Raw genomic sequence first — 16402 nt, 5'->3', positions numbered from 1 at the left:
GGTAAGCCTGATAAAATAAAAAGAACTCAGTTAATTCAATCTGTAGAAAATGGAGGTATCCAATTAACGAACATTGACTCATTCTTGAATGCAATCAAATGCAGCTGGGTTAAAAGATACCTAGATAATAACAATACGAGTAAATGGAAATTATTCTACCAGAAAATCTTAAAAAAATATGGTGACTCCTTACTCTTTGAATGTAACATCAGCAATACTATCTTACATGAAATTGCAAACGAAAACATATTTCTGTCTGATGTTCTATCAGCGTGGAGTGATGTCACTCATAACTTAGAAACCCAAACCAGCAGTAAAACAATTTTATGGAACAATAAAGACATAACTTTAAACAATAAGACGTTTTTCTATAAAGATTGGTTTGAACGAAGCATTAAATATGTCGACCAATTATATGACTATAGAATTAAGGATTTCTACTCTTTTGATAATATATGCTACATATACGGAATACCTTCAAATAATTTTCTAAAGTACTACACACTAATCAAAAGCATACCCATACATATTAAATCTGAAATCAATACAAATAATACACCATGTACTCAAACAACATTTGTAGAAAACATACTTGGAAGAAAAAACAAAACAAATAAAATCTTAAAAAAATATGGTAACAAATAAAATATTTTACAAACTACAAATTAAAAACCCTACGGAAAACTCCAAAATCCAAAATAAATGGCAAGTTCTTTTTGGAGAAAATGAACTTAATTGGAAACACATATTTACCATGCCATATAAAGCAACTATTGAAAGCACACTGAGAAATTTTCTATATAAATACACTATAGAATTATAGCTACAAATAAATATCTCTTTAAATGCAAATTATCTAACTCATATCTGTGTGACTTCTGCAGTGAAAACATTGAAACTATAGAACATCTTTTTTGGGAGTGCAAACACATCCAGCCTATTTGGAATCAATTAACATCTTTTCTTGAACAACAGCAACTAAACGTTAAACTATCTTTCTTAAATGTAAGTTTCGGAATTAACTCATTGAAATCAATAGACGGTAATAATATTGTGAATTTTATGGTTATATTGATGAAATAGTTTATCTTAAACATGAAGTACAAAAAACAAGTACCAAATTTTAATTGTTTTGTCCATAGTCTTAAACTAAAAATCCAGATTGAGAAAGAAATAGCCCTCAGTAATGACACAATACAAATCTTTGAACAAAAATGGAATCGGATTAAATCTCATAATGTTTTGTCCACTTACATACATTTCACTCTAATGTTAGTTTATCTTCCTAAAATAGTTTTTTTTTAATCTTTCTAAAATAGTTTTGTTTATTTTTTTTTCAATCTGACAAGATCATTGTGAATATACAACTAAACACACAAATACAGTATGCTTTCTTCCGACTTTATACAACTCATCATTTTTCATAACTATTCCTCTGTTGTTCTTTTCTTTTCTCTCTAAAAAAATTATTTATATATATTAGCATATCTTGTATAACATGTCTGAACTTTATTGCTTTATACAATCACTGTGTTGTATGATCATATACATGTTTACATTATATGTATGATATTGAATAAAAAAAAAGATCAAGTTATAATTGTAGCAATATTGTATACATGTATGTGGTACTGAAGAAACAACATATCTGTTACAAAACATACATATTGGCGTTCAGTGAAATTTTGCAGGAGGAATCTGTGTCCCATGGTAACATTGCCAGTTTTCAAAGATTTATGGCCCGGCCACTTCCTCCATCGGGACACCCAAACAACGCCTTTGTACTCTCTATTTTATTTGTAGGAAACCAGTGCGGACCGTGATATAAGAAGCTGATATTGTTTAGAAAGGACCACTGAGGGCTTCTTTAAAGGTAGGCTTGTCAGTATGAAGACTGAAACAGGTTGAGCAGTCTTGTACTCAAACAAGGTGGTAATTATATGTTAGATTGTTATATTAAACATTCTGAAAAGATTAAATATAGGCAAAAACAACAACATTGTAGCTGGTGATCTCTAATTGAGTTGAGCTAGGAATCTACAAAAGTTAGTTTGTATTGATTTATTACTGTAATTAAATACTTATCGATCTGACTTAATGTTTCAATTTGAAAAAAAACTTAAGTGAAATGAAGTAAATTAGAAGGCCCTTAAATCACTGTAAAAGGCACAAATGATCAACTATATTAGATGCTTGCAAGAACAAAATGGCCACCTAAATCAAACCTTTATGGAAATTTTTGCTGATCTGCTCAATGACATTACCATGCATTGAAGGATTTATAATAACATTGCGCAAATCATTTTGCTTAAAAATAGGGTTTGTCACCTCTACAACATGACCATGCATTTAATATATTTGCAAAAACGCAAACTTGATGCTCATGTACAACTATATGAGTCTATCTTTTGTCACAAAAAACATATAGCTTATGTCGATGTCATATTTAGAGGTCACTGGTCAGAACACAGCAGATTTTTTCTAGAAAAAAGGGCTTGGCCAAGGCCAAAGCATTTAAGTACTTCATATGGCACGAATATTATTCTATATGGTAAACATGTATTTCATTGTAAGCAAAAACCACATAGCTTCATGTACCAAGAAGCTCACAGGTCACATTGGTGTAGTGGATATGGTGTTGCGCCTATCGATCGGGAGGTCACTGGTTCGATCTCCACTGCAGTGTTCTTTAGATTTCCTCCATGAAACCAAGTACTGGTTCTAGTCCCAGGTAACGGACTCGAGAGTGTGTCAAATATGCATTAGACTTTCTATGCAATCATGCTAAAATAAATAGGTTTAAACTTAAACTTAAAAAAGATGAGGAGTGAAAAAACAGCATTTATAGTAAAGGCCATGCATCAGTGTCAAAATGGTATTTTTGGGGTATTAAATCTATCTATGTATCTATATATACTGCTAGTCGCCAACAATTAGCATTACAAGCAGGCAAATCAAATCACTTATAATGTTAGTTAAAATTGGAATTATTATTTGCAAAGTATGCAAGTTAGAATTTCTTCTTAATAAAGGAATCATGCGTATTTTGTACTTGATTTCAGGTGAGCTTACAAATCAGCGCTCACAGCTCTTTCACCCAGTACATCAGTCTGGATACTGAGGCCCCATATCTGCGTTTCCAAACAGAGGTACATGTACGTGACAACTTGCACTGTACTAAATTGTTATGTAGTTGTGTTAAGGAACTGTCTATTGAGGTGCCTTGTTTTTACTATGGAATCAGAGCTCACAACAAATGCTAATTTATGATCAATGTGTTTATAAAATATAGGGCACGCAATAGATTGAACATGTATGAAAAAACATTAATTGAAATGAACTGATCCTTAGGAATTGTACTTGGCAGTTTTACTTCATAAGATATTTAATTGTGGTTTGAATCGGTCAAGAAATGAATAATTGATTTATCAGATGGTTTCCAACTCACCACCATAACTATGTCATACTTATGAATTTTTTTAGCTGGTCTTGTAACCTTTGACATTTGTCCATTTGAACAAAACATTATTCAATATAAATTTGTATTTATAAATGTTTAGACTTACCATAGCTTGAAATAAGAGAAAATTGGGAGTTATTTACCCCCAATTATGTTTTAATGCAATATGCTCTCAAATTGCAGTTGTTGAGGTATGAACATTTGCAAACAAATGCTTGAGGCATCCTATATAAAAAATTTGGAATCTTTTAACCTTTTGTATGTTACCCTATATGTATGAATAATTACAAAATTGCTATAGGTTTCAAAAAAGCAAACTGCATGGAATGAAAAGTTTCACTGTAGCATAGTGGTAGATTTACTAAAAGAAGTGTAAAGTTATGCTATAAAATGTGTACATGGTTTTATTGCAAAATACTGTCAAAATCCTAAGGAAACTTAAAAGTCATAGTCAGATTGTTGAAAATACTAATTTCTGAGGTAAACATAAGCAATGGACGTGATAGTTAAGATGGCGAAGTCCATGCCGAGACATGTATTTTACGCCGTTTAATACCATTTAAAACTTTTGCATTTAGAAAAATAATACAAGTTATAATGGGCATAAAACGGCGAAAAATATATCTCGGCATGGGCTTCGCCATTTTGACTATCATGTGATTACCCCCTCTGATAAGCTCAGTGTGGTATACTCCTCAGGTAAGATAGCATGAGAACCGCAAGATGTTGATGGTGGAATTCCCAACAAGCGTTCACACCCGTGAGGTCACATATGATATCCAGTTTGGGCACATCAAGCGGGGTAGCCATAGAAACACCTCCTGGGACACTGCCAGGTTTGAGGTAGAGGATTTGTCATGAAGATTATTTATAGTGTCAATTTAGTAGTAAGTGTATATTGAAGAATTTTACCCCAAACTTGTTGTTCACATCAAGGTAGTATGGTATTTTAGTATTATCTAACCATGAATACAGTCCACTTTTTAGTTGACTTTTTCTATGTGCATTTTCAACATTTAACATGTAAACACTCTGGAGGACACATTAATTTCGTATCTTTTTCATCATTATTGGCTTGTTGTGGATGTAAAATGGAATCTTATGCAAAATGTAGAACTGTGTTTAATTTACAGATACAAATCATCAAATAACAATTTTGTTAAGCAAGTTGAAAATGCTGGTTATTAGATTTGGGTACAGTAGGTGGTTGTGAGAACAGGCAGTGTCAGTGTCCAGTAGATAACTAGTTTGCATGGTCTGATCTGAATTAGACTTATGATATAGCAAGCATGCACATGGACAACATTTGGATTGTATTTTGGGCATGTCATGTACAGGTTAATGTCACTGTTACAAAAAATAGAAAGCAAAACTGTGCCTGCTCAATAACTTGCGCATTTGATCAAGATAATTACACAGACATTTTTTTGTAAACATAGTGGGGCAAGTAGGTTAGGGCAAAGATAACTGTTATATTTATTTTGAACAGCAAATAGGTGGTTTACAGCTGATAACTTTCAATTGAATTGATCAATCTTGATGGAACTAAAGATAGAGAAAACTTGCATGGAAGTACTTAAGATTTTTATTGTATTTTGGTCGTGACCAGTTAAGGTCAAGATCTCTCATTATTGATTGAAATATATCTAATCTCAATAACTTATGTTTGGATAGAGGAACTGTACTGTAATAGGTAGAGTGCATGCAAACTTTGCATGGGGTTTAGTTTGGACCAGTCATGTCAAAGTGAAGGTCACTGTGACTAAACATTAGAAGAAGTGTTTCCAGTTTATGATTTAATAAAAGTATTGCACTAAATTTCTGTGTTTACTTTGTACTGCTGCATACATTTTGCAATGAAAATCAGATTTAAAATGGTAAGCAAAAAATAACATCACAAATTAAGCTTAATGAAAACAAAATGATATGTCATTATTACAATTTTAGTTTTGTTTGCTTACATGAATATAATATCTTTTGTTTTAGTGGTTCTCTGACTTCAATTAAAATGCAATTAGCCATATTGATAAAGAAGACCAATAACAAGCATTTATTTGAGTTTTGTTACAAACTTCTGTGTTCAGGTAGCATACATGTAGACCTGGCTTTAGATTTTATGTATATGCCATTTTTCATTCTTACAAAACTTGATGTGTTTGGAGCATTCTGTGAAAGATTAATTATACCATTACCTTTGATTGAACTGTTTATCATGAGCTTATGACGCCAACTGACCACATTAATGGCATCATAGTCAAAACAAGTTCTTAATTATTACTAGAGAAATGTTTTTACTCTGTGTGTAAAACTAGGCTGAGTGGATTATATACCAATTATCAAGCACTGCTGTGATGGAATGATGTCAATATTGATGAATGACAGATTGTCTCGATTAGAAATATTCTGGCTCCTATCTATCAAACTGACATATTTTCCCATCTTGCTTATTGCTTTTTTATCAGAAATCTCGTTAATAACTCACAGTGAAGGCCAATGATATCGTTTATCAAGCTACATTTCTCATTTTTAGAAATACAAATCCCCATTATGTACTATGTAGGATAAGTAATATATTTCTTGTGTTCAAATCTAATTTTTTCAAACATTTAGTTGATAAATCAAACTTCCTATATCAGAATGACAGAAAATAGTTGTTTAACAAAATAAATAGCTAATCTGACCATAGGTCTAATTCGGGTTTTTGAAAAAATCTTATATTTGTCAAACTTGAACTTTGAATGATGCATTAATTGATAGGTGAACTTTTACATTATTAACTCTGTTTGCGTAATGTTTGTCTAGAATTAGCTATTCTGGCACCCAGAAGACAGCTCAATAACTAGTTTCTTGTTGAAAGCTGTTTGTTTTCCATTAACTGGCATCAGATAGCGTTCTCGTTAGCGCAGTGGTTGTTTGAATCCTTTCTAATGTCATTGACACTGGATCAATGCCCAGTCCCAGACCAAGTGAGATGTGTTGGTGGTAGCCATACTTATCAGTTTGTGTTTCCTGGAGTACTGTGGTGTCCTTCCATATGTTATGAACCACTCAATTCGGGGTCATAATGTCAAGTTCATCATGATTCTTGTATCTGTTTTTGGCATAAAACAATCGTAAGTTTGGAATGCCTATTCTTGTATTGAAAATATCAGATTTTTGCCTCTTGCACATTCCTTTACTACGCTTGTGATTGAATCTTGAACATTTCTTGTGCTAAGATCTGTCACATATATGGGAAATTGTATAAATAAATGGGTCAATCGTGATGTCTAGTTTCTTGCTTCAAATTATTAGGCTGGTATATGTATGCAAGCAATCAATCAGTTCCCAAGGAAACCGAAGACATGTCAATATCAAGTTTGATAATTAATTGGGAACTGGCCATGCTTTGGTCACATGGACTAATAAACAGTCTGTTGGAACTCATGTGGAGGCAGAAGAGTAAATATTTCTTGACTTGGTTTATTAGTCTGGTGCCAGATTAATTGGCATTATTGTCTTTAGAATTGAGCTACTTTCTTTTGTTGATATTTTCTGATGTTATGATTTCAAGGTTTGTCAAGTTGTTGTGAAGTGTTTTGAGGCCTGTTATGTAAATTGTTTTGTAAACATTTCGTTTCTGTCAGCATAATTATGTGATTTTGTATCCAATGTTTGAATTAACAAGGGGTTGAAGAAAACATATTTTTATCAGGGCCACATTTACAAGCGCAGACCAAATAAGGAATAAAATATAACAAATATATTGGTATATTGTTTTATAAACTGTACAGATAATGAAGCAAAAAAATCAGTAGTAAACAGTGTTTACATCTTTAAGCTATAAATACAAATGTACAAAATTAAAGAAATGAATTTAAAAAAAAGAACATCTATTTTGTAATGGGCCATGACAAGATAGACTATTAGTATATATATAATTATATATACAATGTATGTATATATATATATATATATATATATATATATATATATATATATATATATATATATATATATATATATATATATATATAAATATAAATATGAACAAATGCATTATGCCGGTTCCAAAGAAAAAGCTACTAGTCCCTCTTGTGATGAACATATGTTAATCCCATTGATTGCAGGTTTGTGGACATATATGGTCTGACCTCTCAGAGCATGGGTTTGGAGTGTCAGTCCTCAATGACAGCAAGTATGGACACTCAGCCTTGGACAATGTGCTCAGGATGTCACTGTAGGTGAAGAGCTCCAGCTTCTTTTTGTTTGTACCATCAGTGATGTACATTTATGACCCATTTTAATTGAAATTTAGCTTTCTCTCCTGTTTAACCCTTTTACTCTCAGATACGCACTTTGACGCATTTTTATTCCCTTAGCAAACAAATTTAAATTTGAGACCTTTTTTTACTTGATTCAAGTTTTAAATTCTTCATTTTAAATCTTAAGGTACTGAGAAGCAGCAAACAGCATAACTCCTGAACAAACTGCAAATGACATGCAGGTTGTTCTGGTTTGATGCTGGTTGAATATATAGCCATTTTCACTTTGCTTCTGAGTGGTAAAGCATTAAGAAGCACATATCTATATATTTTGATACAATTGTTTAAACTAGTGGCATTGTACATCAAACCTGATATTTATTAATTATTTAAGTCATCATGTTAAGCTAAACAATTATTTGTGTCAAAGTTCAATCTTACCATGTTTAATACTTTCCCAGTTGTAATCTACATGCATAGGTCATTGGGTTTATAACGTTCCATTTTATTTATATTTTCTCTCTGATAGGCGTTTCTTGTTTGATTTAATATTTTTTAATTTGTTTAGCAGTCACATAAACAACCAAGCTATGTAATATGGAATTTTTACACCCATTATTGCTGCTTCTTCCTGTATTTGCGCGATGATTATCTGAGATATTAACTCTATGATTCTACATTCTCAAATCTTTTCTATAAAGAAGGAATGTAGTTGACAATTGTTAATAGTTTTATTTGATCGTTCGTCAAAAAGTTGTAATTCTGTTACTCTTGTATCTTCAATGCAATTGAGTAATTAAATAGTAATTAAATTGAATGCGTTTTAATTCCCTTTTATTATTGTTTAATTTGAGTTACAATGCTATGACGTTAAATTTTATTTACACTTGAATGTATTATGAATATTGCTGGGCCAAGTGTGAGGTTGAGCGCTCTATAACCAGGTTTAAACCCCCAATGCTTTGCATTGACCGTTCCAAGGCGGTGACCCCAGCTTTATTCATATTTTGTGTTTATGTTGGTTTGTATTGTGCTGTATTGTGCTGTTTTGTACTGTTTGTGCAATCGGTCACTTGCCTTAAATAAAGGACCAACTAATTGTTTTTAATGAAAATTCAATACTGCTCCAGCAGCTGGAGTTTCACTTCTTTATATTCTTTTAAAAAAACTAAAACATGTTAAGGGTATTTAAAGTTTCTTATCTTCAGTGCCGTCACAGGTCATTTTGTTACGCGAATGATATTAACAGAGCTCATAATAAAATTGTTTACCTAAATAGTATTTATGGAAAACTTAAATATTTGCACTAGTTATGAATTATGGCAAATTAAGAAACATATATTGATTAAATAAAATGAATTCTAAGAAGAAAAAATGAAAACCTTAAACTAAAAACAGACTTTAGAAATTGTATGCTCATAATAGTGCTGATTCAAATTACATGTGACCAAATTAAAAACTGAAAAATGATGTTCTATTTTTTAGTACTGAAGAGGATACATGTTTACTGTATTCAAAATGGTGCATGTTCTTGCATTTGTAGACTGCGATCCCCAAAGGCTCCTGACAATATGGCAGATATGGAGACACACACATTCACATACGCCTTTATGGCACATCATGGTATTGGCAAATAGTTACAATTGGTTTGCAAATACTCACATGCCCATTCCATTATTTGTTCTTTGTTTGGTTGTGTTTTATTTATAGGTTTTTTTTGACATATTGAACAATATTTGATTTACCTATTTATTAGTCCCTACCGGTGAAACCGGAGTGGGACTTATGTATTGCGCTCTGTGTGTCTGTCAGTCTGTCACACTTTTCTGGATGCTGCAATAACTTTAAAAAAAAATCATATTTTTTCATGAAACTTTTAACATGGACAGATGACAATATGGAGATTATGCACATCATTTTGTGTTGTTCTTGCGTCAATAATTTTGGTTGCTATGGCAACAAATAGACTAGAAATATTTCTGAAAATGGTGGATCCTGCGATAACTTTAAAAGTTGTTCAATCTACCGGTATCTAAAATAGCTATGGGTAGGGGACTTTCATTGCTTGGCAATAGTCTTGTTTATATTTATTCTCATACCATACTAAAAATATTATTAGCAAGCTTGGCCATTCTTACCAATTCACCTGATTATAATCTTATGTGAGGACATGACTACAGCGGTATTAGCATCTGTTCTAGAATAAAGCATTGAACTACTGCATTTAAAATGTAGACCCTGATAAGCCTTGGCGGACTGCACAGAATAATCTGGGACGGCGTTTTAGGCAACTACATTTAGCCAAGATTTCCCAGAGGCTTATGTGTTTCCAGGATCATTCCAGGAAGCAGACGTTAACAAGCATGCCTACTGCTTGAACAATCCTCTAATTGTACAGCAGCAACATGAGGACAAGACTCCTGCGACATTATCTGTGTTCAAGATGTCTTCAAACCAGGTCGTCTTGGAGACAGTGAAAAAGGTGACGCATTTAAGTTATGTTTTATTACTGTCATATTCAGTTGTCCAAGTAAGCTATGGCAAAAAGACCAGATGATCCGGACAGTGTTCAATGTGATTGTCCAATATTGACAAATGTCATCCCTTTTCCTGTGCACTGCATCATGGTGAGCTATTGTTGTACTTATGTCGGGCATCAGTTGTACATGTCTCGTCCATCCTGCTTCTTCAATTTCTAGCTTATTGTTAGCACACTAATTTTCACATTGTTCAGCCAATTTTAATGAAATATGATTATTATGTTCATCTTAAAAGCATATAGGGTGTATTTGAATCTAAGACACATGCATAAAAAACAAGGTCAATATGCTAAATCTTCAACAAACCTTGTTATACCCCCACAAACAAAGTTTAGGGGGGTAAATAGGAGTGAGTTTGTCTGTCGGTCAGTCAGTATTAAGAGTCCGCTCTTTAATTCAAGTTGTTTTCATCGGATCTTTACCAATCTTGGTTAGATGTTGTATCTAGATGATGTCTAGATCAAGAACGAATATGGGTCATGCTGGGTCAAAAACTAGGTTATGGGGTCACTTAGTGCGTTTAAACATTGAGCATGGTGTGCGCTGTCTATTTCAAGTAGTTTTTATTCCAAGCTTCACCAAACTTTGTCAAAAGTTGTATCTAGATGATGTCTAGACCAAGTTCAAACATGGGTCATGGCAGGTAAAAAACTAAGTCACAGGGCACTTAGTGCGTTTTGAACATTCAGCATGTTGTCAGCTCTCTAATTCAAGTAGTTTTCATCCAATATCTTCACCAAACTTGGTCAAAAGTTTTATCTCGATGATCTCTACGCCAAGTTTGAACATGGGCCGTGCCGGGCCCAAAATTATGTCACAGGGTTACTTTGTGCGTTTTTTAACATTCAGCATTATATCTGCTCTCTAATTCAAGTATTTTTCACCCTATCTTTACTTTACTCAGTCAGAAGTTTTATTTAGATGATCTTAAGGTCAAGTTTGAACATGGGCCATGCCGGGTCAAAAACTAGGTCAAGGGGTCACTAAGTGTGTTTTAAACATTAAGCATGGTGTCCGCTGATTTTTATGAAGACAACATGCAAAATATTCTGTGTCAATGCGGCATGTGGGGGAATTCATCACGTCTGTGACGAAGCTCAAGTTACTGCTCTAGAGGATGTGACCTATCAAACTAGAATGCATGTTTTGCAAATGACCATTCCTATCTTCACAACTAACAAGTTTTTAAAAATATTCAAAACACAAACACCAGGTTCTACCTGGATACAAACTTCTGTATCCTTTTTTGGTTCTACTTACATGCTTATAAAGCAAAAGCAAATTTATTATGGTGCACAGCAATCGTAACACGTTGCCTTCTTAAGTTCTGCGTTTTCTAGTTTTGGAATCAAACCAGGATATTGTTTTCCCCGGTGTATCTCCAATCAAAATCTGATGGCTAATACCATTTATTTTGGTGAGACATTTCCATAATCTTAAGACGAAAATAGCACCTCTGGTCTCCATCTATAGATCATTGGCCATGAGCTTATTTAATATAAATGCTAATTTTCTTAACCTTTTATGAAGAGAGGAGTAAGGCAATTTTCATATAAAAAAGACATATTTCATGGAAAATTTGTCTTAGTTTCCCGTTTTATTAAATATCATAGATTGGCTTGCTTTGTTGAGGGAAGATAGTGATTATCTTTAAATGTTTTTGTACTGACTGACATCCCATTAAAGTGGTAAATGTATAGTTTGAGAAGAAAAATGAGGAAATTCATTCAAGGAATTTGTTCCCATAGCATAATTGGGTGTTTAATGAATGAGAAGTTTTTTATGCTTAATAGGTGGTGATGGCAATTGTAATTTTTATGTCCCCCACAACTATAGTGGGGGAAATATTGTTTTTGCTCTATCTGTTGGTTTGTTGCTTTGTTTGTTTGTTTGTGCAAACTTTTACAATTGCCATAACTTTTGCAATATTGAATATAGAAACTTCATATTTGGCATGCCTGTGTATCTCATGGAGCTACACATTTTGAGTGGTGAAAGGTCAAGGTCATCCTTCAAGGTCAAAGGTCAAATATATGGGTCAAAATGGCTACTTTAGTGTACACATTTGCAATATTGAAGATAGCAACTTGATATTTGGCATGCATGTGTATCTCATGGAGCTGCACATTTTGAGTGGTGAAAGATCAAGGTCAACCTTCAAGGGCAAAGGTAAAATCTATGGGGATATAGTGTTTCACAAATACATCCCTTGTTTTTTATGTTTTTAGTTCGCGTTCTGTCAGATAACAATTGGATGAAAACAATACTTTCTCACCTGAAATAGTTATTTAGAGTTTTAATTGATTGCTAAGCTGCAACTTCGTAATATCGCGGTCCGTTATATGTTGAATACCAACGATCTTGAGCAGTTGAATTGTTTCGACTTTTTAACTTCCTCAAATGTTTTGGTCGGTGTGTAGCCCAATGAGTGACTAAATTTTATCACCGTGCGTAGTTCAACGTTGTCAACTGACGACATGATTTCGTTACGTTAACCACTGTTGTTTTTACGTTTTTACTGTCGTGGGGTTACAGCTGAGAATGATGTAAACAACTTTGAATATTTAACCTACGTGTGACGTAGATATGTGACGTCAACGTCACGTGAAATTTGCCGTAAATTCTGTTTATCAACGACATTTAAACCAAATTTAAATTCGCGTAATGCTCATACTTATAATAAAATATACGCGTGCGCCGCATGTCGTTACTGAGGTCTCTATGGCAACGCGTTTCAATCGCGCTTTATGGAATTCATGCATTTTTAGCTTATATATAAAGTCCGTGAAAATTGGTTTGTATGATATGTAAATTTTATTGACTTTTGCCAGCAAACTAATAAGTTATAGCGAAAATCCACGAACTTCTGGAACACCCCTCGTATATCGAGAGTCGATCGTGTACCCCATTTTTTCAGCCATTTTAATTTTCTGTGTTATATGACAGTCATCATTGCAGTTTGTTCCAGATTGTTTACCTTCATTTTGCATCACGTTCACGCTTGTGTACTGCAACAAACAATAACCAGACATGCCGAACATCAAACGTCATTTCACGTGTCGCTTGTTTGACAACATTTTCTATTGATTTTGCTTTTAAATGACATAATACCAGCTGTCAACCTTTTTCTTCTTGGTAATCGTATCAGCAAATTAGCATTCAGGTTTTATTTGTGGCTAGATTTTTTTCAATTGTCATAAACAATATAACTTGGCAATAAACATCAGATTACTAATTTAATTATAGGCATTTGACAATACATACATGTAATAATGTTTTATGTTATACCAATATATCACATAATGCAATAAGGTAGGTTAATAACTATACTAAACCATACATATAAATGTACATGCATGAATTTCATGATAAATTATATCGCGATTCGGATATAGAGCCAGTTGCAGTATACATTTAACTCTTTCGAAAACACGCTGAATTGTTTTATGATAGAAACCAAGGTATTCTTCCTTATTGAATTTCATAGTGTGTGAAGTCAACTTAAGCATTTTGCTATGTAAACTTATTTCTTGATTTTTTTGTTTGTGAACAATTTTAAAATCCAAGGTACATCCAACAGAATGGTATTGCGTAATATGTAAACCTTAATTGATTAGCTGCTCTATATGAAACTGCATATAAACATGCTTATACTTTGGACATCAAAAAGGGTAGAAAGTGTTTAAGTAAGATAATTATTTTTATACAAGATATGTAGGGAGTTAATAGATAATTACTATATAATAGAATTGCATTTCTTTTTAACCAGGGGTGCATAGGCTAAAGTAGATTATAGGTATTTTATATACCCAGTAAGAGTTCATTGATTTAGTCTTCATTCAAATACATTGTATCATTACATTTTATATTTTGTTTTATAGAGTGAAGATGACAAGGCATTGATATTGCGTTTCTACGAGTCGTTTGGAGGAATGTGTACTGTTACTATGACAACCATGTTAAAGTTCAAACTAGTGCAAGTGTAAGTTTTGTCTAAAATGTATGTACTGTTAGTAACGGTTTCGCATTTAAAAGATAATGTAATCTCTTGCCTTACAATCCATCATGTACAAATGTAATGTCTATCATTTTTTGTAAATTAACCCTTTACCACTTAGATACGTATTTTTTGACGCCTTTGTAGTCCCTTAGAAAGTTAAATTTAATTAAAGACAATTCTTACTAGATTCAAGTTTTAATGGCTTCATTTCCAACCCTAAGATACTGATAAGCAGCACACAGAATAACATCTGAACAGACTGTGCAGGCTGTTCTTGTGTTATGCTGTTTGCACATCGCCATTTTCACTGCTTCTGAATAGGAAAGGGTTAACAGGTTACACTCATGCTTATTTGTTTTAAGAATTTGTAATTGACTTAGTTAATAGTTTCTTATCTACATAACATATCTATATTTCAGAGTGAATGGTCTAGAGGAAGATATGAACATGTGGCCTGGTCTCAATCTGACACGTTCAGATGGCAGCGTCCACTTCACTCTGAGGGCGTTCCAGATAATCTCGCTCAAACTTCTTCTCTAGATTGGACACATATAATCACATAGCTCAGTTTTATCTAGAGTAGCCTCATTGTATGGATATTCATGGAGACAAATTATATTTGTTGTTATTTGTTTTGTTTTTATTGTGTTAATTGGTAGCTGTTAAAATTTGATTCACTTTATGATTATATGTAGTAATATAATCAGTAGTTATCTTATTTTTTTCTCTGATTCTTTCACTTGCTTTGTTCATATGCATATTAATCCTAGCAAAAATGATGTATAATTGGTAAGCGTAATTCTTATCTTGCCTAAGTGCGTGTGTGTGTGTTCTTGACCATATCATGTTTCTGTGCGCATCTCCTCCAACATTTAACAATCGATTACTACGTATATGATTGCCGTTTTTCTTCTCTTTTTTTTTATTAATATAAAAATTGCAAATGTGTACTTATTTGAAATATTATGCACCTGTGGCAGGATGCACTATCTGGGACAGCTTCTTGTATATATTTACTTTTATCCCACAATAGCGAGCAGAGTGTGGAAAACAGTTTGCATACAACATTTAATACTGGTACAGAGCATAGGTATACTATGCTTACCTAGGGAAAGTCTGAATAGCTTATATAGCTAACATAATATGTCTATTTTCATGGTAGCAATCCAACGTACTAAAACACTTGTTTTCATTGGACATTTTGTAAATGTAATTACATAATATAGCAAAAGAAGCATTCATGATTATAACACAAGGTACTTTGCTTACATATTGAAACAATTATCCATGTGGTGTATGTTTTTTATGATGATCAGTTTTATTAATTCATATGATTAATACTGTTTATAAACGTTCCTTTTTTGTTGTTTTTCTTAAAGATATAAATTTGTTGTCGTATATTGTTAAGATTATCTCTGTGATGTATGTTTTTATGGTGATAAGTTTTATAAAGTCATGTAACCTTTTGTAAAGTTGTTTAGTAACGACCACTTTGTTTGTTGTTTTAGTTAACGACACAGGCTAAATACAATAAACAATTAATGAGACCAATGCAATTTTGTATTTTTGTTTTTATCCTTGCAATAAAAAAAACTAAGTTGACCTTGGTAGTCTTTTCATTTACAGCTGGGGGCTGACATAATATTGTTATTTTTGCCATGTATGTCCGTCCATCAATCCTTAACCTCGCTTAAATGATTGTGTTCCATTCTATGTTTAGAATACTGCCGATTGTTGATTAATTGCATTACCTGAAAATAAAGTGGTGAAACCATACAGGAAATATATCGTCCACAAACCATTTTCAGGTTACGTAGTAACAAATCCTTGGCAAACTGTTCATGGCAATTTTTACTGTATGTAGTCAATTCAGAATGAACGCACTGTACAGTGAGCAATCGAGGGGCAAAATAATACATAGTACTCGACCATCTACACACAAACATTATTGATAGTAATAATATGATGAACTATTTTTTTACAGAAACTATTGCAACTATTAATATTAATTGAAGAGCTTTAATGCTTCAAGCGGCGATTGGTGTATAAAAAGACACGACATCGTTTGATTTTTATATCAATATGTCAAAGTCAAGATAACAGGGGCCATTTATTTAAAAATTAGATTTATATTGTAAGTATACGTTTTTGATAAAAA

At 32.8% G+C, this 16402-nt stretch overlaps 1 protein-coding gene across 4 annotated transcripts in view; it reads left to right on the top strand.

Moving 5' to 3' along the window:
- LOC127850233 (alpha-mannosidase 2C1-like) overlaps positions 1 to 15993 on the top strand; it is a 35439-nt gene extending 19446 nt beyond the window's left edge. The window contains exons 3-10 of one of the 4 annotated variants that reach the window (XM_052383106.1): positions 1804 to 1873; positions 3063 to 3149; positions 4160 to 4303; positions 7570 to 7683; positions 9248 to 9327; positions 10038 to 10186; positions 14126 to 14226; positions 14664 to 15993. In XM_052383106.1, the coding sequence (XP_052239066.1) occupies positions 4233 to 4303; positions 7570 to 7683; positions 9248 to 9327; positions 10038 to 10186; positions 14126 to 14226; positions 14664 to 14784 (636 nt within the window). In that variant the 5' untranslated portion in view covers positions 1804 to 1873; positions 3063 to 3149; positions 4160 to 4232 and the 3' untranslated portion in view covers positions 14785 to 15993. Of the gene's footprint in view, positions 1 to 1803; positions 1874 to 3062; positions 3156 to 4159; positions 4304 to 7569; positions 7684 to 9247; positions 9328 to 10037; positions 10187 to 14125; positions 14227 to 14663 lie in introns of all 4 variants that reach the window. The other 3 variants (XM_052383105.1, XM_052383103.1, XM_052383104.1) reach the window with 3 other exon arrangements.
- Positions 15994 to 16402: the final 409 nt, after the last annotated feature.

The sequence above is a fragment of the Dreissena polymorpha genome, chromosome 11 (assembly GCF_020536995.1).
Source record: "Dreissena polymorpha isolate Duluth1 chromosome 11, UMN_Dpol_1.0, whole genome shotgun sequence".
Taxonomy (NCBI): Eukaryota; Metazoa; Mollusca; class Bivalvia; order Myida; family Dreissenidae; genus Dreissena; species Dreissena polymorpha.
Note: the sequence above shows the minus strand (reverse complement) of the source record. Positions and strands in the feature narration are given on the sequence as shown.